The 25737-nt window shown below is 33.9% G+C and overlaps 1 protein-coding gene across 5 annotated transcripts in view; it reads left to right on the top strand.

Moving 5' to 3' along the window:
* The window catches only part of LOC148657543 (cadherin-18), a 345544-nt gene that overhangs the window by 238956 nt on the left and 80851 nt on the right, over positions 1–25737 (top strand). For all 5 annotated transcript variants that reach the window (XM_088643967.1, XM_088643963.1, XM_088643965.1 and 2 more), the window contains 2 exons: positions 13157–13451; positions 22379–22498. In XM_088643967.1, the coding sequence (XP_088500093.1) occupies positions 13157–13451; positions 22379–22498 (415 nt within the window). The remainder of the gene's footprint in view (positions 1–13156; positions 13452–22378; positions 22499–25737) is intronic.

Genomic DNA, 25737 nt, shown 5'->3' with positions numbered 1-25737 from the left:
ACAAGAAAATATCACAGTTGTTTCTTGCAGTAAAAGCAGTGAAGTGACAAATTAAACTATGTAAGCTGCTGGAAAAAAATGTCTCTTGGAGTCATTAATACGTTTACAGTAAATATAACATTTAAGGAAAAAGTATAAATTGTGATGAAGCCAGAGACATAGAAATGGATGTCCAAGTGGGGATTCAGAATATGTAGGGCGAGAGACCTTTGCAAAACATGCAAATCTGAACAAATTTTCTGTTTTCCTTGTACTGTGAAAATGTACAAAGCATGCAAATTTAATGAGGAATAAGATGCAGCAGTACAAACTGAATTAATCAGAAACACAAGTATAAAATGCAGATTTTATATAAGATCCAAAGTAGCAAAATAATTATTTATGTGCCTAATCAGTTATTACATAACATTAAGAAACATGGAAAACAACAATTTGTGCAAGAATTTTCCTGATCATTAGTACAAATACAAATAAAAAACACAAAAAGGCTCTTAGAATTATTTTATCACTTAGTAGCACAGTAATGATTTCACTAGTTTCCGCCTATCCCACTCCCTATATACGTTTATTTTTATGTTTGGGACATATTACTTTGTGTCAATTAGAACATATATTTGTCAGGGAAATATTTTAAATAATCTTCTGAAGCTTCTTCTGAGCCTTACATTGCTTTGGAATACCATTTCCCAAGCACTGGCTCAACAAAGTGGATCGATGATCTCAGCATTTAGACAGTGCTATAGAAAAGTTTAATATTGTATTTGAGAGAACTGAGGCATGGCATAGTACTTTAGAGCTGACATAGATTTGCAGATGTCAGTAGTTTGCAGGTAGACTGCCAATGTGGTTAATTTACAAGGGGATGCAAGAAAACTGGATTGTGACATGATGCATTTATTAAATCAACAAACTACAACTTAATTTAACAAAACTTGAAGACAGAACCAGATGTAACCATATCAGGATCTGTGGCCTAGTTGGAGATAATCTGGTCATCTTTATTGAAAAAAATGTTTCCTAACCTGATTTCTTCACTTTTTGGTGACTCAGTACTAATTGAACATGCACATAAAACATACAGCAATAACCCTGAGCAGTCATGTAATACAGTCTTTAAGGTGCTTTGCTACGATGGCTGGTGATTCTACAGAGGGTCAGGAAAGTTGGTTCCATCCAGGACAATGGTAAAACTCTTTGATTTGTGCTGACTACAGTGCTGCTACTGCATGGAAGAAAACTGCATCTGTTAGAGTTCAGTATGAACTACTAGGCTTGGGTACTACATCTTTTTTAGATTTATAACCAGTAACCCTCTGGGTTTCTTATAACAGAGAAATCTATTTTTCAATACCTAATGAGGCAGAGAACTATCAGAAATCAAAACCAAACATGACTCTATAACTGGAATGCAACTCATCGTTCCACCAAATAAAGGAAGACATTTAGCAGAAGATATGATCACAGAGATGGAGGCCTTGGCTGAACATAACCGATTATTCTGCTGCTCAGACAGGTTCTGCTAACCTGTCCTTGAATTTGCATTGTTTTGCTTGAAGATGTAGTTTCTACCTCTTTTCATTTGTTTGTGTTTTTCTTCACAGCCTCAAGTTATGGGAATTACAGGGTAAAAAATGTTAGTGGACAGTACTACATTTCCTTATGTATTTGTTCTCTTCATTGGTACATGTTATTCATAATTTTAAATTTGTCCTCAAACTAGCAAGAGTTCAGTAAATGACCCTGCTATGTTATGACTAACCATGATGGGTTTTATAAGGAACAATAGCTCATTGTTAGCTTCTCAAATTAATAAAAACAATTAAAACTAAAGATTTAGAAAATAAATATGAATAACATAAAAACACACCAAACCAGACCTCTGAAAGGGCACAGCTAAGTGATCTTTTTAAAAGGAGGGCAGAATCTAATAAGCATAGAATTACAGAAAAACATTACTTTTGAGGCCGCAAACCCAGCAGATTACTTGCACTTAAAATCAAACTGAAAATGCAGCTATTGAAATTCTCACCTTTGATGGGATTGATTTGTGACCCCAAAGAGATATCTGCAGCTTTTCACTATTATTTGGATCTGTGTAATGCTATTGTACTTTGGATAAGGAAGTTTATGCAATTTTTTTCTCAAAATTGAAATCAGAAAACTTAGGTCATAATTGAACCATTCTGGCTGGACACAGTAAATGCAGCAGTCTAGGAAAGTGCATTTCACCAGGAACCGAACAGAGCCTTGTTGCCTTCAAAAGGAAAGATCCCTCTGGGTACATAAATTATAACCCAATCTCAGTAATTAACTTAGATACAAAATTGTATTCTAAATTTTTGGCTTTATGTTTGGAAGTTTATGTGGGGAATTTTATTCATCTGGAACAGCTGAGTTTCATTAAAGGAGATTTTGCTGTAGATATCTGGCACCTGCTTATCATAAATACATTTCTGAAATTAAATACTCCTTGTGCAGTCCTGTCATTAATGTGGGAAAGGCATTTGATGGACTTAAATGGAGGTTTCCTGGCTTAGGTCAAACATTATTTTTATGATTCATACAATGGATGCAAATACATCCTACATATATAGTCTCAACTGGTTTCTTACACTACAAACCATTTGATATTTGGAGGGAAGCCATCAGAGTTACTGTTCATCATTGATACTATTTAATCTTTCACTTGAAGCATTTGAACAAACACAATAATGTCTCCTTAAAAATAAACAGAGTTTAACGACAGGAAATTGATTCCAGTTGTCAGATCACGTATTTACATACCTTAGCTTTGTGCAACAACCTGAAACTTTCAGGTACCATAAATAATATTATTGCTAAACATATGCCATTCTAATCTGCAAGCGACCAGAATATAGAATACGAATTTTTGTATAAAAATGCATTAAGTCCTGTTCTACACCTGCATGCTTTGGAAGCACTGGCCTACCTGTATACAAAATATACAAAATTATTTTAAATCTAGCATTACTACACACATTATATATATAAAAAGTATTGATCTAGGACACTTAAAAGATTGCCTTTTCATTTTTTAAGCATCCCACCTGGCAGAACCCATACACACACATTCTCAGCTGCTAAGGCAAAACCATTAAATTTTAATTATTCATACCATATCTTTATATGGAAATTATATTCCACTGTATATTATAGATTTCCAGTATGCAATGCCAATCTGCTTTCATTGATTTTGTGGTATACAATTAAATAGTACCAACACTCACCTGTGGCATAATGGTGCTCTCCATTTGGATAGTTGATAGTTTATTTATAGTTTATGGTCTAACAAAGGTATTAACATTCTTAAAGGTATTAACAACAAAGAGGGGCTTATCAATTTCTGTGAATTAATGTCATACTGTAGTAATCCAGGAACATCTTTCTTTTTCTGCTATAGATTATGTTGTGCTTTTGAGCTTATGGACAGAGTCTTAGGTGTTTTCTCTAACGGGCAGATCTCAAATATGTATTAACACCTGCTTAAATCATTGAAATTGTTAAAAGTTGTGTGTAAAAAAAACTACAGATTTGAATGTGGTTTTGGAAAATGTATTTAAGGCACGTATAAATTCTTACCATCAACAAATTAATTTTAAATAATGCTGTACAGCCTATAGGACACCTTGCAGTAGACATCATGTAGAAATTGCCCTAGACCATGCAAGCATTGTACTCTCATCACAAATTTATGCACGTTTCAGGAAAGCACAGAGATCAATACCATACTACCAGGAATGACAGAAAGAAACATACCACTGCATCCAGTTGTGTTCCTAATTAATAAAGATTCAACTAAAGGAAAAAGTTGATAGCACAGTGTTATGCCTCCTCATAGCCTGCCAATACGACAATGATTGTTATTTTTCAGGGGTATTGTGATGCTAGCACTTACTACCACCACAATAAGTTAAGCTAGAGATACAACTTTGGAGATCTGGGGGCATACTATGACTAGAAAAAATGAAAGATTGACATGGGTCTGATTATTGTGGGGTCTATGGTTATAATTACTTGGTTACTGTTCTGTTATTTTTCATTGAAGCAAAATAAAAGCTTAATTTAAAGTAATACAAAAATCAATATTGATAACTGAAAAATATCTGCTATATGCCACATCCTTTTAACTAAACTACCATTTTCTCAGCTAGCTGAGTTACGCCATACTATATATGCTCTGCATACTTTCATCCTTCTATCGTGTTCGTTAGGATTTAACAGAACTACTGAAATTGGGAATTTGGGAAGATTAATACTAGGGTAATAATGCCTCAAAACCTGCTGATGTAATCTTTTTGTCTTTAAAACTTCGTCTGAAAATCTTGTGTGAATTATTCTTAGAATAACTGTTTCACATTGTAATGATATTCACAATGTGGTACTGCTTTCCACTTATGACTAGATGTCATAAAACTGTTAATTCAGAATATTTTTCTGTGCTACCATTATGAATTGCTGTCTGCTTTTTTTGGCTTTCTGAATACATATTGGGATGTACTCGCAAATAGTACTAATTAACACATAACTGTCTAATTTTTTCTATTTTAGAAATGTTTTCTATTTTCAAAAAACAGAAATAATAAAACCATTCCTGACATGACCTAAAAATCTGTTTGTAGTACATTCAAATATATCTCTGATGATTAAGATATTTTATGTTTTCTGTGGTTTTTATATTAGCATTCATGATGCAAAGGAAATACATACAAGCAATGTGCAAACTTTGAATATTAATAGTGTGTAAATTATGGATGCATCTTCTACAACTTTTATTGTATTCTAAATAAATTCATATGTTCTCATATGACCACCTATTTCTCTGTGTTTTCAATGCACCAAAATTGAATAGTTAACTATCAGCTGTATATTCAAATACTGTATGTTAGGTCTATGAATGTCAAGGTGAGTTAAATAATGGTTTAAAACCCTCGAGAAACTCTTAAGAGACTAGACTCTCTGCCAAGGGAAGGCTAAAACATAGTTGTTATTCTCTTGTTCTGATGATTAGACAATTGACATTTTAGCATTAAACAAACCTTACCCTTATCAGACCCTTCCCAATGGAGCAAACTGGTTAGGGCTACCAGTATGAAGCCATCAGTGACTCTAAAAGATCTGCAGAGCTCCATGTGTGAGATAAGGACAATATGCTGATCCCTACACAAACTAGCCTGTATGGATGCATAGCAAGAAAAAAAACATAACTGAAAAGATTAATCTTAAATCTAATATGAGATAAACTGCAAACATATGGCAAACGATTTTAAGTGTTAAACCCAGAACAAGCCCAAAACTGCACACCACCCAGTGAGCACCGTCCCATCTGGTATCATGTTATGGGGGATCCTTCTCATCGGGGCGGGGGAGGGGGCTGGGAAGACTGGTCAAGTCTGTCAGTAGTAAGGGAAAATGGATGGTGCAAAGTACAAGGAAAGCCTGCTTGAGTCATTAAATTATCTAAAGATTGAAGATACCAAGTCATGTGACCTTGCTCAGTTTTAACTGACTGGAGGAAGACATTATTTTAAAAAAATACAATGTACCCTAGCTGGTGTTACGATAAATTATAATTTTAACAAGACCATTAGTTACTCTTTTGTCAATATAGCAGCCTGTTACAGTATTTGGAACAAGTAAAGGTTTATTCCATGCTGAAACGTTTCGGCTGTGGAGCCTTCTTCGGGTGTCAATGTTACAGTATTTTTAATAATAATTGAAAAGCTAAATAATTCTACGTTTTGAATAGCTAAAAATACATTTTGGAGATTTTATCCCTTTCAGCTGTAGGAGGAATTTTAATTGTAGCAGTAGTGGTGGTAAGCAAAGGTTGCCTTTTTAATTTATTTAATTTGCAGTGACTCCTAGTAACTAAATCTACTGGAAACTTGTCTCTACAGTAAGGATTACATGGCACACACATACTGTACATTTATCATGCGAAAGAAGTACAACAGCATTACAGAGTATAACTTAAAATAAACCTTATAATAAACCACAGGCAAACCTCACTAGTTTTCATCACTCAAGGTGTCATTTGTCTTATATAACCTTGTATTAATTCACTTTGTAATAGCTGTACAAGAATAAAGAAAAATCAAGAAATACTGATAAAAAGTCTTATTGTTTGTTATTAATGCCAAATTAAATATCGACAAACAGACTAACAATTTATGTTGCAGATTTATTACAAAGAAAGGCGGTAAGAAATAATGGCATAGTGGGTACTCCATTTGGACTCCTGACTGACAATTTGGGGTTCAAGTCTCCACTCCAAACATTTTTGTTGTAGTAAATCTAGATTCCATTGCTTGATCAAGTTTCTTTATCCAATTTCTGTAATCCATCTAGCTATAGAAGTAGAGACCAGGTTTGCTGGAGAGTAATCACTATAATAGACCACTGACCCATCCAGGGGGAGTTATGTGCTGTTTAGTCTGCTTAAATCTACAGAAGCCAGTATAATCTCTGACTGTGTGAGTCCTGTGGCTCTGGTATGCAGTTTACCTTTTTCATCACGAGGTAGCCCAAAGCTTTCATATACAGTAGCTTTTGATACACCTCCTCCACATAGGTAATGTGTTGCAGCCATTCTAAGGAAGTGGATCCAACAATAGCAAAATCAAGCAGAGAATGGAAAATGTTCAATTGAAGTGGGGCATTTAATAAGGCTGTGTGCTATAGAAGTAAAGAGTGGGATTGAGCCAGGACCCTGTTATCAGTCCTACTATTTAAAACAGGCCAAAAACATATTTTTTATCAATATAGCACAAAACACCATATACACTGTATAATTAAAAATGTCTAAGATGGACAACAGTAGGGAATAAGTAAGGTGGACAAGTGGGGAATCACACTTATTCAATAATATAAAAGTATCACTTTCATATTTGAGTGTTAAATGGATGGTGGTTGTGTAATTGGAAACACATTTTTGTTGATTAGGAGTGTATGCAGATAGCTACCCAATTACAATCAGAGCAACTCATGTAGTGTTCCTCAAGCATTTTGTCCCTTATGCTATTGAAATAAAAATACAATACAAACAATGATGGTGAAACATGAAAAACACTACTGAAACTACAAAATGAAAAATAATTCTAACTGTGCTTAGATGATTCTGAAACATATTAAAACGGAATTCTGTGCATCAGCAGTACGCAAACTAAATTTAGATATACAGAACTTTAAACAGACATGGTATATCCGAGTGAGTGAGGTTTTAATGATAAAATCAAACTAAATAGATTTCCTTACTCTGAAATATTTGCTCACTGTAATTATGACTGATTCCATGTTCACTGTTGTCAGCAGCCTGTGCTATGTGGTATTTTAAATGATATTGAAATGATATTAGGTTGATTTAAATGTCTGTATTTACACTACAATCCGTATAACCATGAAGCTTTGGGGATTTATCCTTGGAGCTTCTATTATTCTCTTGAATTAAGTACCAGAAAATATTTTGAAAAGTTTTGGGAAGAGCTTGAGAGTATTTAAAACGTGAATATTTCACTTTTTAATTAACATAATAATGGTAAAACAGGCTTACCATTGATTATGACACTGATTGATTATTATAGATTTCCAAGAATCTATTTGCTAAGTACATGTTATCACAGCAAACAATTGTATTTGTATTTTTAAATACGTAGATGTGAATCTTCATAATGAAACTGAACATTCGACATACGCTTGAGTTTTTTTTTAGATTCCACTTTCATCTCCTTCAGGGGATAGAGAATAGTATGCATAATCTGTTTGGACTCAGGGTCAAAGGATGTATTTTATTCTGTTAGAGGCTTCAGAAAAACCTCTTACAGCTGTTAATTACAAATATTTGTAATAAGAATGTGAATGCTACAGATGAAGTACAGAAAGCCTAGACATCAAATGATTCATCTGAATTAAATTATACAGTACCTTAATTTTTTATAGAGTTCCTTCTCTTCCCAAAGGATACCTATGTGATTTACATATAACAAGAGTCCTGTCTTATTTCCTACTGCATTGCAGCACCCAGCTGAGTGGTGCAAAACACCTATTATGTGTCAACAGCCCAAAGTGGAATTTAGTCTAGAAATTTTCTTCAGAGTTTGCATTTTTACACATTTTGTAATTTGTAATTATTTACAGTTAACTTTATTCACAGTAAGACTGAGTAAAATGTCACTATTCTTCAGTTCATAACTTCTAACAATTATTTGTATATTTTTAATATTTAACCATTTATTTTGTTGGTGATTATTATTGAGTTTATCTTTTTTTGTGGGATTTTACCACTTCAATAATATTATTTTTTTAGTACTCAGACATTTTTCATTTTAGGAATTATGCCTTCTGGTTACCTTGTTAAATCACCAGTATTGCACACTGGTATATAGGCCTATGTACTTGCTGTAATAAAGTACAACAGATTTAATTTGCAATGATGCAAGTCAGTGTAGCACAACTAATCTGGATTTAGCTGGATTAACCTGTTTACATTAAAATGTGACCCTCCCACAGGGTGTTAAATTACTGTTTCTGCTTTACATCTTAGCTGCATAGCTTTGTTCCAGTTGAGTACCAAGGCAATTATAAATTAGCCTCAAAGCTTCATTGCAACAGCACAACAACTGTCATTCCTTTTCTTTATCTTAAAGGAACTCAGGATCTTTCTTCTCTTTCACCTTCACTGTGATTCCTAAAAACAATACTAAATATTCCAAGTACAAAGCCAATACTATGGGACACATTTTTTTCTGAGCAAGAAATACAGCAGTCTGCTGGGAAACAAAATAAATCAGATAATAAAATATGAATATTACATTTGTAAGAAAGACAGTCCTAATTTAAGTTTAAGAAAATGCTACTAGATTTTTTTCTAATTAAAATTCTCTAGATCTTCTTAATATTATCTGTATTTTAAAAAAAACAAGTTACTTTAATTTATTAATTGCTTCCACACTCCACTGTATCCATTAGTTACAAGGTGCCTTGGTAAAAATTAGTTTTAGTTGTTGGACTTTAACTTTTTTAAACAGAATTTCTTATAATTTTCAAGTTATAAGAGGGTAGCGGTCATATTTACCTGCAGATAGCATCACTGATTCGCTGATGATTAAAATTTGAAAACAAAGATCATTCTACAATCCATAATTATGAAAATCTGTTGCTCCTCATAATACTGTTCGGTGTCCATGACAGCAATGTTGTTCTCATACTTTCATTTACTTACCATGACATTAACGACATTGTACTATTTTATTACTGTATAAAGATGTAGAGAATATTATAAAGCTATCTCCTTTTTGGTTCAATATATAAATAGAATACAATTTTATGTTAGGTCCAAAGGGTGAGCATTTTTAGTTGTCATCTAATTAATTAAAACAAACTGATATCTTAGTAGAGATAGAAAAAAAAAAGTAATTTACCTCTGTAAGAAGCTTTAAAATCCTCAATGAAGTTGGTATTCTAAAATACATGAAAAACACTACTTAATATATAAATAATGTCAAACTCGAGTTAGAAAGTGATTTGTGAAAGTGGGTTCTGACACAGCTTGAAAACAAGTAGTTAATAGAGGTTCGAGAACCACAAACCACCACTGTCTGAAGATATAAAAATAGTTACATTTTTTTATCTTTTACGAACAATTTGGTGGCAGAGAAATAAATTATCAGACACTGGTTAAGGACATAAATACAGTATGTCTTAGACAATTACAGAAACACACGGTACAAAAACTACAACTCCTCTGCAAATCCAAATGCTCCACCGACACCACATGTATTCCTCACCAGTGTTGAGGAAATTATTTTTAAAAATGATAATCTATTACAGTTACAAGTTACTTGTATAAGCTATTACATCTTTATGTTAATTACACATTTGTGGAAATTTTAGGTTGTGACATATTCCTTACAAAAATATAAACATTGTATAAATTGATGTAAACAATGTCTTATAAATTATTCCCTTCAACTTTGAATATAATAATATAGTTTATATTATTTGCAAGACACTCTCCTAATGTACTGATTCATGTTAAACAGCTAATTCCACATTTTCTACCACTTAAATATAATTTTTAAATGGTATAATATAACATTCAGATTAAAACATGGTGCATTCAGTTCATAAGTCACATACATTAGTTCAGGTGGGTAGCTGCATCAGCATGTGTAGTCTGCAAAGGAACAAGTAATAGGTTTATTCCATGCTGAAAAGGGAAGAAAGAAAACAACATTTCGGCTGTGGGGTCTTCTTCAGGTGTGGCGAAATCCTTTAGGAATGATATTATGTTGACGACATCTATAAAGGAAGAGAAGGTGGTTAGAAAGCCTGCTCTTGGAACAGATCACTGTGAAGAGACAGAATGCTGGTTCAGTAAGAGAGGGGGGCAAGTGACCCAGGGAGGAAGAGAAGGAATGACAAAGAGATCTAGAAAAAGATTTGGAGGAAGGCGCAAAGGGTCACAGCAGATGTAGGCTGAAGTAGCTCAGGTGGGTAGCTGCGTCAGCATGCGTAGGCTGCAAAGGAACAAGTAATAGGTTTATTCCATGCTGAAAAGAGAAGAAAGAAGGCTCCACAGCCGAAACAATGTGTTTTCTTTGTTCTCTTTCAGCATGGAATAAACCTATTACTTGTTCCATATACATTATACAGATGCAGCCATTCAAACTGCGTGGTACAAACCTGTACTGGACGCAACTAACCACAAGCCAACGCAGTACGTGTCTGGCTTGCCAAAATGACCAATGGAGGCACTCGTGGTGCATTGGTCATGAGTGAAAAGATTTTAATCTCTTTACTGTGCACGTTTTAATCCACTTAGTATTGAATATTTATATGTAATTTTCAACTAAAGGGAAATTTTAGTAGCTGAGCATAAAAAAGAGGAGCATAACGCATCTGATGGTCATAAACGATAAAAATTTAGGAACATAAACATATCATGTAAACTGTATATGGCTGGTATTGGTATTTTAAAGAAAAAATGCACACCGGTATTCCACTTTCTCCCTAAACATTAAAGCATCAAAGTCTTTCATGTGGTTATTTTGGAAACGTTTTTACGTGCTCCTTCTGACCATATTAAGTTATATACTTTGTGAAAACTGATTTTTCTGATGACTGATGTTTTAACCTTTTCTGTGAATTCGCTCGTTATCAGCATAAACAAAAGCATACTTTTAGAAACGTTTCCAAATAACTACATGTAAGACTCTGATGCTTAAAATGTTTAGGGACAAAGTGGAATACTGGTGTGTATTTTTTCTTTAAAATACCAATACCAGCCATAAACAGTTTACATAATATGTTTATGTTCCTTAATTAATATTGTTTATGAGCATGTGAAAGGCATGGTGAATCGGAGATTCTTAAAATTTACTTTGTATGATTGGAAACGAATACATGATCAGATCAACGAAATGCTGTGATGTTACCTTTTGTCAATGAAAAAATAAAGTCCTTTCGTATACAAAGACGGTTACAAAGAAAGTGGACCAGGGTAATACTTTGAGTTTACAGCTTGTCCAAGTTCATTCATTATGAATACTATTGGTAAAATCTTCGGTACAGACTTTGATGCATAAAATATTTGTGCATAATTAAAATATTTATGATAAAGGTGGTAGGTTGTATACTTTTGTCCAACTGAGCAATCTTGCTTTTATAAAATATACCATCTTTTTCATGTTTAATGATTAACATGCTGTGATACACAGTTTAAAATTAAAAGTCTAAAGACTATACGACTTAAATTCTTAATTGAATAAAGATTGTCCCTCAGCAGTGATCAGAATTCGAAATCGGGTGTTTTCTGGTGACCGCTCAAATGCTGTACATGAGAGGTTAAGCTTTATTAGCTCCACCTGGCGGTTTTACAAGGAGATTCTGCATACAATTAACATAATCTAATTTGCATGCAGTTTAATGCGGTATGACGTGATATGACGTGTTATGATGTGACACGCCCACCGCGTTGTACCGCAGCGTACCTTGCTCGTTTTGAATAACTGCATCTGTATGTCTTATACTTTATATCGAATTCAGAATATAACATTAAAGAAGAGCAGGATGATAAAACTCTTTGACCTCTAGACACTACAAAGAACAAGATATGCAAAAGATTCATTACAAGATTTATGCACAAGATTAATCCTTTGTAAATGAATATGTTTCAGTAAAACATTGTGTACATTGCTGTCAGTAACCTTTTGCGATAAAAATCATCTATTGTTAAAACAACCAATGATACTAACAGCTGGTTCTACACCCTAAACTGTGTTAGAGTTTTAGAGATTTAGTTTTATTTAATTGGTTCTGTTCCTTTTTGTTTTATACACTTTGGTTTAACACTATACTATCTCATGAACAATTCAAGAGTTTAACACCAGTATGTCAGCTGCTTATTGTTTTCTAAAATGCTATTAAGACAAATGGTTCACTTTAAAGATTGTTTATGTCTGCTGTGTGTCAATTACAAACATAATCCTTATCCCTGTCTGATATAACAATGTATTCTGCAACTTAGTGACCAAGTTACCAATATTTATTTTACAGGTATCGTTTTCCATTTCAGAAGCTAACATGCATTTCAAGTAGGCATGACATCTACTTGTGCTACAATAAATTAATAAAATAAACAGAGTTGTTGACATATAAAATGAACTGAAAAAGAACTTTCTTCAAAATACAATAAAATTGTATGCTCTGGTTTAAAACAGCGGGTAGCTTTTTGCACTATCACTAATGCCACACAATATTTGGTAATAAATAACCTCTTGTATGATTCCTTGCTTAGCTCATTTGGCTTTTTTAATATGCAGTTTCATGTAACCAAAAGTAAGATGTTAATTAAATCAAGGCTATTTGTCATACTGAGTGTATCCGTAAAACTCAATAAATTTGCAATAAAACTGGTTATTTGATTAATAGCAACACAATTAAAAATCAGGTAAACTATATTATATATATAGTGTTATGTTTTCACTGTGGCTAAAAACACGAAAAAATGAATGCTGAACAATAGTATTTTTCCTTTCACAAACTGAGACTAAACATAACAGACAAGACAATTTTGCTGATTATGCTTGTTTACTTATTTAAAATTGTAATATTGCTTTCCTTTTTTTACTTTTCATAGCTGCACTCCAACTCAGATAAAGGAGATGGATCAGTCAGCTACATTCTCACTGGTGAAGGGGCTGGCACTATATTTATTATTAATGAGATCACAGGGGACATCCATGCAACGAAAAGTCTGGATCGGGAAAAGAAGACACACTATGTATTGCATGCGCAAGCCATTGATCGACGGACAAACAAGCCTCTGGAGCCTGAATCTGAGTTTATTATTAAAGTTCAAGACATCAATGACAACGCACCAAAATTTCCCGATGGTCCATTTATTGCATCTGTACCAGAAATGTCCGAAGTTGGTAAGGTATTTTTAAATCATGTGAATTAATTGCTGTTCATTCTGTATTATGCCTGCTTATACAGCAGGAATGGCTAGATTTGCTTAGGTCATCAGTTCTAAAAGAGACATGAAGATTCCCTGTTGGATCAGCAAGGCCATGGATCATCCATAGATTGCCTAGTAAATGGAATTTGTTGATCCTGAGCTCTGTAGATAACTGGATTTTATCTTGAGAAGGATGACCTATATTGTGCTGCTTGTAAGTCTAGGCACACACCATGTTAACATACTGTTTATATGTTTAACATGTAGGTGTACATTTCAAAAGATATCCTATTTTTTGCATTGATGACTAGTTTCTGTATTTTGCTTTTCTTCTTCTGCCTGCAAACATTTTATAGCGTCTTTAAGGCAAAAAAACACAAGGATTTTTTTTAATTTTATGAGTATACTAATTTACTAATTAATTTGCCAAAGGTTCAAATTACTATAATTTACCATACAGATCATAATGTAAGCATAACTCAGCCACACTGCCAAATAAGTTGAACTTCAATATTATATTTCACATAAAAGAATAATAATAGCACTGCAAAGCAGTCAAAAAATATCCAAGTATCTCACAGTAGTCCCAGATCTGTAGTTTTCCAGGCCAGTGGATACTGCAAACCCTTTGTAATCCTTTTCTTCTTTCAAAAAAGCCATTAATCCAGACTAAAGAACAAGTTCTCCTGAGCAAGAAAAGCTCTGCTAATATCCACGGGGAATTCGATATTCCTTTCACTCTGCGAAGGCAGTATTATTCCAAAGCAGCTCTTACCCCTGGTAAAAAAAAAATCCTCTTTCAGCAAGTCTCTTGACTCCATTCAGCCAGTCTAATAAAGGCCAGCTCAACAGGTGTCTATTCTCCTTCTACTCCCTACATGAAAACAAAACAAATTTAGTTTGCTTAGTTGATAGTAGATTAGTGGCTTGGAAATATCATTATTTATTTCCTAAATGGAGCATGAGTGTTAGCTTCAGCAACATGGCTTTGCAGCTTGTTCCAGACTCCAATATTCCTTTGCATAAAAATGTATCCTATTCTTATTTCTAAATGCTTTCCTATAGCTTTCATGTGTGCAACCTGGTTCATGGTATACTGTTGATTCTGAAAAGGTCTATTGTGTTGACTTTATCAATGTCATTTAGGATATCCCCCTTGTAATCCTCTCTGTTTGGTGCTAAAACAAATCCGTTCTTTTAGTCAGTCACAGTAGGATGTTCTTTATTCCCAGTAATGTAAATTGTATCTAGTTGTACTTCCTTGGACTGATTTCAAGGTGGTAATTACATATAGTGTAGGTAATTTACTGACCTGAACCGTACACAGTATTCTAAATGAGATCTTTCTAGTACATTGCTTACATTTAACATAACATTTTTTAAATTTAAATTCTACAATTTTAACAATATATCCAATCCTATCCTGCACCAATAGTCTTTATAATAGCTTCTTGAAGTTCAGTGAATACCATCTTAATTATAAAGTGAACATTTTTCTACATTAAATGTCATCTGTCCGGGTTTTGCCCAGTCATGAATTTTGTCTAAGGCATTTTGGATTTCATTTGTAATCCAGATTGCAAACTGTGGCTTCTAAAGTGTTTTCTATTTCTCCTATTTTTTATCACCTGTAACTTAACTAATATACTGATGATGTAAATGAATGTAGACCATTTACATGAATTAGGAAGAGCAGTGGTTATAATATACTGTACAGTAGATCCCTGTGGTACTCCAGTAATGGTTTCCCCCAAAACTGAGAATTGAGTATTTACAGTATATGTAGGAGAGTGGAAGTACAAGTTTTGACCTCTCAAATTCTGCTGTTCTGACTGACTGTTACGTAACTACATATCATCTTCAATTGAGTAAAGTGTGTTCTAGTCCAACAATTTTTAAGAGGTCAAGGAAAATTAAAGCACAGCACATTGTCTTTGTTTTAATTGGGTCTCAAAGTACAACAAAGTTTTCTGTCATCTTTCATTAATTTATAAGATTATGATATTTGATACATCAATTTAATTAAATTTATCTTTACTTGCAATTATTTTTTTGTATGACAATATTATATCATGCTGAAAATGATTGTGAATAATTTCCACTTTTCTGCTTACACACATCTAATTTACAGTGTATCCATATATGTTTCAAAAGTATCGGATATTCCATTGTCTAAAAAAATAAATATTCATCCAATTAATTATAGAACTAGAAAAGTCAGCTATGAAGACAGATGAGAAACATTGGAGTTTTTACTCACCTGTTATAAAGCATTGGTTAGGACTTGGAAAGGGAATGGATTCTTTCACTGCATAGTTACCGATCATGGGAAAAATTGGATCTACCAATTGTTGAAACTTGAACCCTCTCCAGATTTACACAGCTTAACCTTCCTGCAGCAAAACAAATGTGAGATGATGTTTGACTGAACACCATGAACACTAGGGTGCATACTGCTTTCTCACAAGAAACAAAGTTTGTTATCATGTGGTACAAAAAACCCAAAACCTAGAATATGTCACTAGTGTGGACACAAACACAACCGTGATTCCCCAAGTGGCAGCATACTATTGGCTGAACACTGCCAGTGGTTTTTCTGTGATTAATCTACCAGGGATGTTTTGGCAGAGAAAAAAGGCCCGCAGTGATATCAGTAAAAGGTGTGCAACGTCTCAAAGCAGTTCAACCCTCAAGCACTGTAGCATGTCAAAAGGTGGAAGATGGCTGGGTTAGAAGTTCTGTACATGTCCGCACTTTCTTAGTCCATTAAAGGACTTATTTTTTAAAGCTGAAGCGAAATGAATCAATTGGAGATTCCAAACTTTTTGAGTACAAAAATTAAAATTAAAAAGTCCTAAGAAATATCTAAAGTGATTCGTGTACAAACTAGAGGGCACGGATATACAAAATGAGTACCAAAGAAGACTATTGATTATGGTCACTCCCTAAGTCTTTAAAATGACCTAACTTCATACATTAAAAATAAAGTTTTTAATCTTTTCAGGTTTGGCATTTATTTAGTGCAGATCAGCTTGACATTGGCGACAAATCACACATCTGTGAGATTGAAGCATGTTAATCCCTTAGATTTCTGGGAAGGACAGATGAGAAGATTTTAAAAGATTTAATTTTTTTTTATTTGTAAAAGATCTAATAGTGTTATATTATACTATAACAGTGATTTTGCCTACTGGTCCTGTGAAAAATGTTAAAGATCTACAGTGGAAAGGACATGCTGAAGTATTACAAAACACTATACTCTGATTAAAATGAGTGTGTTTAGGGCAGGTTATGTTAAGATTTGGTGTACAAATTTAAAAACGCAGAAAAGCTCCATTTATACAGCCCGTACACATCCTTCATCTTCATGACAATATCTGATTTATATTGCACAATCTAGTTTGTTATACAAATTCACTATTTAAACAAAGATGATAAATCTGGTTTCAAAGGCAAACAAACTTTAAATAGTCTGGAATCCCTGAGATAGCTTTTCTTGCTTTGTGGGTGCACACACAGAGAAAAGTAAGGTCGTTCACATTTGATCAAAATTAAATATTAACTCAAATCAAACACCTGTTTCCTTTGTTTTAGTGAAAACTAAAGTGAAAATTAACTAAATTAGTGAAAATAAGTGAGATTAACTAAATGTATATGGATAAACTGGTTTCTAATAAACACCTCGTTTTCTTTTCTTACCTTCAGAATTATTTCTCCCACAACCTGTAAGACCCAAACCATGAGAACAGGGGCTGGCTTAGTAGTACCTGTTCCAGGGTTGCGCATGTGTGGATCGATATGTAAGAAGATACCATTATGAGGGGATAGTCTATTATTAAAAATATTTATGTACATAAAAGGAGCTCATCAGGATGGGAGAAGAGAGACAGGAGACAGGAGGAAGCTTGTAGTAGTGTAGAGTAGGAGGTACATACAGCAATCTTTTTTTTAAAGCAATTAATGTATATATTATTGTACTATAGTTTTATGTTTTTTCCCTTTGGTTACTATAGTTTGTTTTTGTAAATGTTTTTTTGGGGGGTGTGGAGTTTGGGAACACAGTTCCTCAAAATAAATAACTTTGTACTTCTTTGTAGTTGTTGCTGTGCCATCATTATTGCTGCATCCCTTCTGAACTTCTAAACTTTTGAAGGACCAGACTGTGACAATATAATAGAAGATCTTATTACTTCTCTGGCTCCATCATACATCTCTGAACTCCTCCATGTTTACACTCTCTCCCATAGGCTCTGTTCAGTTGTGGCTGGTCTTTTGCTCATTGTAGGACTAAATGTAGGCCGTTTGGTGAATGTGGTTGACAAATGCTTTGCCTTCTTCAAATCTAAACTCAAAACTCACTTTCTCACCAGGGCCTGTTTGCCCAGCATTCTCTCCTGTATGTTTTTATTTATTTTTTATCTTGCTTTCTGGGATATTTTCTGGGGTATCCTATTAACTAAATATTAATAGTAGTAGTAGGACTATTTCAGGTGGGTAGCTGCGTCAGCATGCGTAGGCTGCAAAGGAACAAGTAATAGGTTTATTCCATGCTGAAAAAAAAGAAGAAAGAGAATACAACGTTTCGGCCGTGGAGCCTTCTTCAGGTGTGAGAGAGACAGGGCAGTAGGCAAAGGTAAAGTAGCGGGAGAACAAAGGTTGGGAGGGAGGAGGAGTGAGAGGTGGGAGCAGGGGACAGAAAGAGAGGCCAATCAAGAGGTGTGAAGTCAGAAGTCAGAATGGGTGCAGAGAGGTGTGAAATGAAACTTCCAATGAATGGAGAAATAGTATATATACTATTGCTATATTATATATATTATATAAATAGTATTACTACTGCTACTACTAATAATAACAACATTATTATTATTAAAGTAATTTAACTAGCTTGTGATAGCTGAAGATATCATGCTACAATATGCAAATGCCCCTTCACTGTTTTTATTGAATAACTTTGTCAGTTTGTATGCCCTTATATTTAAATCAAGTAAATTATTTTGCAAAACATGCATTTTATTTCCTCACAATCTGTCAACATGAAACAATATTTGAGGCAACTGCACACTTTTTTGATGTGAAACACAATTTCTCTCTGTATGTGGGCTGTGAAAAAGCTTAGTGATGTCTTTTTCTTTCTGTTGGCTTAATCACACAGATTACATTTTCTGCAAAATTTTGGAGCACACCATGTTTTGATCACACTGTCTCACAGCTAGTTTATCTTTGCACAATGTAATTATCATTCCTTTACACAGAATTTATTATAGCAATCATGAATTTTATTTTGTAGAATTATATTGGGTTTCATTTATTAAGCTCCACATACTTTAAAGAGAATGCATCAAAAGCTATGAAAGGAAGAAAAATTGAAGAAAGAAAAAGGGCCATCGGAGAATAGATTTAGCAAATGAAATTGGTTTTATTATAGAGGATTTTATGATATTTTCATAGCTGACGATCCATTATTAGAGGCAAGAGGAGGTGGAAATCTGCAATCTTTAGATCATATAGCAAATATAAAGTTGTTAGATGGAGAGACATCATTGTTTTATTGTTATTATTGAATTTATTTGATTTTCTATTTTAAAATTTATTAATTCTTTATTCTAATTTTGGAATTAAGGTCTCATATGAGAAATTGATTGTACTGCCATTATTCTTCACTTTGTTTATACAATCTTTTGGACATCTTAAACTATCTAGTAGGAAGAAGAAAATGAAGGACAATATAAAGTATTGAGGGTTCTTATCTTTCAAAGTTGTTAATAATCTAGAAAAAATATTTCTTATGTCTGAGTCAGACACTTGATAAATTCATACCATTTCTAGACTTTTACTGCTGAAATACATTTCAGCTGCCAAAAGTAAAAGTATATATTTTTTCTCCAGTTTACTTACAGCTGTAATTCAGCAAATTACAGTATGTGTACAAATATTGTCAATGACACTGAAATTAGAAAACACATAAGTTTTTAAACAGGGATATCTTCGACAAAGATAATAGTGAAAATGAAAATAGTGACTATACAAATCTCTTGCAAGTTTCAAACTTTATTGCTAGGAAGGAGTAAGGGAACTAACAACTAAACTATTTCCAATAGTTTCTCGTAATCATTGATTACGAGATTCTTGATTCTCATAATCATAAGTGCTGATTTGTAGTATTTAAATGTTAAAGTTTAAACTTACGGGAGTGTTTTACGAGCAATTCAATGTCTACGAAATTGCTAAAAAGTTTTGATAGTTTAATTTCTAAGGAAAACTAAAATTTAGTTACATTCAACTTCAAGGCCATCTATAAAATGGTGTCTTTCTGAAGATAGAGTTCATAATTCATATGTCTTTTTTGACTTGAGGGAGGCTGTAAATGCACTGCAGTTTCTTTATCTCTGTGATTTGACTTTGTAATATATGTATGCCTTTATTGTTAGGCTGGATTGTTACAGTTTAGTTTGATTAGAAGGCATTGTTATGTCTTGAAATGTATTTCTTTAAGGTAGGTAAGAATACCTAATAACACCTACATAAGGCACCCTTCAAACAAGACAGCAAAGGCTTTCTCAAAACAAAGCGCCAGCATTGTAAAAAAAAAGTTAGTTATGTTCCCTTATCCCTTCCTAGCAAAATGTTTCAAGAGGTTTGTCTAGTCACTAGGTTCTCATATTTTCATGCATACATTTAATCATATTAGAAAAATTCATACTATATGTTCATTCCAGAAATTTGTGTTTCAAGTGACTGGGCGTATTGAGACACATTCACTATACAGTTATTGAGTGTAAAAGTCAGTATGTTTGTAGAAGCAATTGAATTAAGTCTTTGACCGATCAGGCGTATCAGACTCTTTGCATAAACTGAAATGCTTTACTAGGCCTTTGCTACAGCCACTTCGAGTTCTTGCCTATTTTGGGTTGTTCTGATTTAATTTTTTTTCTTTTATGCAAGAAAAGAAAATGTGTCTATAAACTTCAGAATTTATTTTGGAGTGCCCATCTTTAGATGCATTATCAAAAAAGACAAGTGATCCTATTCCAGAGGTGGCCATGTATACCATGGCTACAACATTACATCCATCCTGCTTAGTGATGAGGTAGTAGTTTTTAAAGCATCTGCATTTTCTTTCTCTCTCCATACTTTAAATTTGCCATTACTGTGATAAAGGTTTTTCTTAAGCTCATCTGTCCAAAAGAATATTCCAGTTCTCTCCTGGTTCATTATTGTACTTCAGTCTAAATTCCAATCTGTTTTTTTTTCCTGTTCTCAGTACTGATGGGAGGTTTACATCTTGTGGTGCAGACTTTCTCAGTCTTCTGTTAACTGTATTATTCCCTTACCTATGAACATAGAAGTTGCTGGTGCTTTTACTGACAGTTGTTTTAGGATTTCCCTTGACAGTTTGATATTCCAGGAAGATTGGCTTAGTATAGCAGTAGCTGGTTCAGAAATAACTCTCCTATCCTCTCAAGTAGATATTGTGAGCATATTCTATATTCCTACAATTCCAAAGCACAAATGATTTGACCTTTGAGGACTGACCCATAACAATTATTTTGGACAAAAGAAGAAACCAAAACTAAATTTAAGGTCAAAGGCTGTGTTTTTAAATATCATAAGATTTATTTCTTTTTAAGCACGCTCCAGTTAGAAATTGTATCTCTACAAATGCACCATTTAGAGAATCACTTTTCATAATTGTGAATCAGTTTTAGAGATCAGGGTTTCCTATGAAGAAGGGGGGTTATTGAATAGAAACCAACATTAATTACCTCCTTAAACTGCTTTCCCTCTGTAAGATTGCACTAAGATTAGTCTATCTTTGACGAGGTAATTGAGAATAGCTTTGAAAGATAGAAGACCTTAACTCACAGACTTAATGTCATTGTATATAATTTGAGTGTTTATGTGTTAAGAGTTATAAATATTAACCCAAATGCCATGTGTTTTTGCCTATTTACTGGGCAGGGAAACAAAGATACCTGTGATGCTTTTGGTGGCTTATGTAATTTCCTGGTGATTGTGATGTATTGTTGGTCTTTGCAGTCACAATAATTTTTACTTTAACATCAATACAACAACCCCCATTTTATTACTGTAAATATAATCAAATAAATTGACTTACAATTTCCTTGCAGTTTCAACGACGTTTCTTTCAGTTATATTAATTTATAGAACCTGACAAGTTTTCCTCATTATTTTACAGTAAAACCATAAATAAAACCAACATATCCGTAAGTTCTGTTTTCTCCCTGACAAGTTAAATATTGAGTTAAATATTGTCTTAACTACTTTTCTTTTCTTTTTCAAATCTGCATGTTCAATTGTTGGACTAGAGATATATACATATATGTTCTATTTATATGTTATGCCTACTGTTCTCTGCCTCCTCTTTGCCTACTTTCTCTGATGTCTGAATACTGAAAAACATTGTCTATGTGAACCTTTTGTGATTTCTGCTGTACATACATGCTCTAACTTTGCTAGATGAGAAACACACTGAAGTAGTTATGCATGCATGATTCATGACATTACTGTATTAAAGGTATCCGATGAATGATTTTATTGGCTTTTGGTGGTTCCCAATTGCATGAGCAGATCTGGCTGTTACTATGCAGATGTGATCAGGTGACCTATCAAAATCTTGCAATTTTGTCATTGGCTTATTGCACATGGTTCATTTGGCCTGGAATGATCTTGTGTGCTTATTTTCAGTTGGCAGAACTAAATATCTAGTAATGGCAGGCCTAAAATGATGTGGTAATTTTACATTGAGTTATCCTGCCATTAAATAATACATATACACACTACTGATACAACAAACATCCCTTTTGTATGAGCATACTGCATATTTGTTGGAAAAAAATATACAATTTACATTACTTAAAGTTATTTTACTTCATTTTGCAGGTACTTCTGTTCTCCAGGTGACTGCAACTGATGCAGATGATCCCACATATGGAAATAGTGCTAGAGTAGTGTACAGTATTCTCCAAGGACAGCCTTATTTCTCTGTTGATCCCAAAACTGGTAAGACATTTTAGTTTCCTTTATGATTCCTTAATGTGTTGCTGATGCTCAAAAACAGTGCATGTAATAATGAAAATGAGGGAATGGATGAATGAAATATGCTGTGGTAACTGTATATTTCTGAGATGTGAGCGCATATATTTCTTACAGCAAAAAAAATATAATTCCTTATATATAAAAGGTGTTTATCATCCCAATGTATCTCAGATTGCTTTTACATATAAGAAGGGGATCCACTTCAATTACATCTGAATTGTAGCACCCACCAAGGAGACCCCAAGCAGTCATTATAGACCAGCAGCTCTGCTATACAACGGATCAGTTCAACCAGCTGAACAAGAAAAATTGTAACATACTTAATGAGAGTGACTAGAATTTTGAGAAACATATACAATATATGTAAATCAGTACATTTAATTGTCCTTTATAGACAGTATAACACATACTGCATAACACGTATGCAATATAAATGCAACAGAATCTTCTATTTAAACAACTGAAATAAGTTTTATATTTCCAGGAAACTTAATTCTGTCTCCCCTGAGTGGGAACAAAAAAAAACTATTGTGGACCAGTCAATGGAACTGTCTATAATTTGTTTTAAAAAGCAATAAAACAGATATGTTTTAAAATTGCATACTTTCATAGCACAAAGAAATATCTGGAGACATGGTAAAAATTGATATTTCAATGTGGAAAATGTGAGTATTTCAGGAGCAATGAGGGAAAAGGTGGGAAGGGGGCACACAACAGGCCCTGGTAGGATAATTCTAAAAAGAAAAACACACTAAAAACGAATTTTAAACCATATGCACATTCTTAAATGCATAAACCCCACCATCATAAGTATAAGGAATAATTTGAAAGAGATCAAACACTACTGCATTAATAGGTAACTATAGTTAGACTAAAACATTACTAGGCCAGGATGAAAAGGACAGTTATAGTAATTAACGGGTGCATATTATTTCTAGACAGTTAAGCAAAATAGAAGGGGTGGTAGTGGGAGAAAATATATCCAAAAGAGACTGCAAGTTAAACAATATAAGCAAAAGAGTATAGGCAATTTAGAATCTTTATGTGGTAAAAGTAAAAACAGATCAAATCAATAACAATCGGTCACCTAGGGCTGCAATGGATTCATACTGAACAATGACATCAGTACGTTATGTACTGGAACAATGGTGAGTATGGTGGGTTGACCTACTGTAAGAAGGGACTGCAATAACAACTGACCAGCCACTAGAGGCTTCCAAATGCCAACAATTCCTGTAAATAGTCTGACTGGGTTACGAGTTTGTTAATCTGGTTTCTGGCGATGGTTTAAAATGCACATTCTTATGATGGTTTAATTAGTAGCCTGTCTCTATAAAATGGTGTGCTCAGTGGTTGTAATGAAGAAGCAGACTGAAGTTTTTTACAGGTCTCTTTTTGTTGAAATACATGGAAGAACATTGAAATAAAGTCTTCTGCTCTTTGAATTGTTGCCATTGTGAGTTTTTGTGCATGCAGATCGCTGGGACTGTGCTAGCCTTGGGGGTTGTCACCATAATATTTTATGTTTTGAGGATTTAAATTTTCCTTATATGAATTGAGATATTGTAATGTACAGTACAGAAGCTGACACTGACATGATTGTAATGGTTAGAGTTTGCTTAATTGCTTAATAAGTTTACAGGAAAATATAAACTGTATAAGTGGCCTAGTCTTTTCATAGAAATTGAATATAATTAAAGTTGTATATACTGCATAGTCATTTGTATCTATTTTTTAGATGTCTAACAAGTTATCCTAAAATTGGGGTATTTAATTTTGTAAAAGCAGCCTATGAAGGAATGAAGCAGATCTTGAAAGTTATGAACATGTGGACAGGTGAATTGAAGGTTTTTAGTCATTGACCATTGGGTTGGGGATTTCAACTCCAGCGTTGGTTGGGATCTGGGATCTTTTTTTGCTTGATATAAAAATTCCAACACCTATTTTCATATGTATACCTGCTTTTTGCAAATGAACTATTCCAGTCTCAAACGATGTTTGATGACTCCCAGACATGGTCGACCTAGCTACTGCTATTTGTCTGTTATATTCTATTTCCAAAGATTATGCACACTCATCATCAATCTAGCAAATGTTAATATTTAGTTTACTTACATAAAGTTATCCAGAAGCAATTAAAGAAAGCTATTCAAGTTAGGCAGAAAAAAAGTAGAGAAGAAATTACATAAAAGTTTTATAAAAAGTTTTTCACAAAACTAAAAATGAGAAGCATCGGTACAGGAGTCGGTTGAAACCACTGGCAACAGAAGCAGTACTACAGAATTAGGACTCCTGCAGTCACAATGGGAGACAAAGATTCATCAACAACAGACCGAATCTTCATCATTCCTAGAAAATATGTCACTACAGAGAAAAACTAACAGCAAGAGAATCAAGCTTCTCAGCTCATCTTGCTCCTACAGATGAGGGTGACAGTACTGCAGAAACAGGCATGTCTGTGACTCCACAACCACATGCTATAGGCTGCTCCTGGATATTCTCAGAAAACCTGACATTGTGGCCTCAAAACAAAAGCAATGCAGAAAGCTGTGAGAGTGTTAGACAAGGCCCAGTCCAGATAACAGGCATGGATTTCCCTCACAACAATGAACTGTTTCCACTGAAATTTACCAGAAACTAATTCAAAATGAAAATAAAAAATGGTGAGAAAAGCACACGGACATGGCTAGTTTATTCTCAGTCTACTGCATCACTGTTGTGTTTTTGCTGTAGACATTTTGGGAAAAGAGAGAACAGTTCGTCCAGGGAGGGGTTTTCGTACGTGGAAACGCCTCCATCACCTGTTAAATGACCACGAATGTTCCAGAGTGCACATAACAAACATGGAGAGCTGGCACCAGCTACAGGTAAGATTAAACATACAATAGGCACAACAATTGACAATACTAGCCAAAAAATGTTAACATTTGAACAGAGATACTGGAAGTCTTGACACAAGTTGTTGCTGTTGTGTGTCATTTGGCTGAACGCAAACAAGCCTTAAGTGGACCTTGAGAAAAGCTCCATGACCCACATAACAGAAACTTCCTTGGGCAGCTTCAACTAATATCCAAGTTTGACCTGGTCATGTGCGAGCATATGTGAAGAGACAAAAAGGGGACCATTAAAGATCACTTTTTGGGAAACATTTCCATAAGGGATTCATTGCAATTCTTGTGAGAGAAAATAAAAATTACGTATAT

Source organism: Lepisosteus platostomus, chromosome 8 (genome assembly GCF_059453375.1).
Source record: "Lepisosteus platostomus isolate fLepPlt1 chromosome 8, fLepPlt1.hap1, whole genome shotgun sequence".
NCBI classification, from domain to species: Eukaryota; Metazoa; Chordata; class Actinopteri; order Semionotiformes; family Lepisosteidae; genus Lepisosteus; species Lepisosteus platostomus.
The sequence above is the reverse complement of the archived record's forward strand: the minus strand, read 5'-3'. Positions and strand labels throughout refer to the sequence as shown.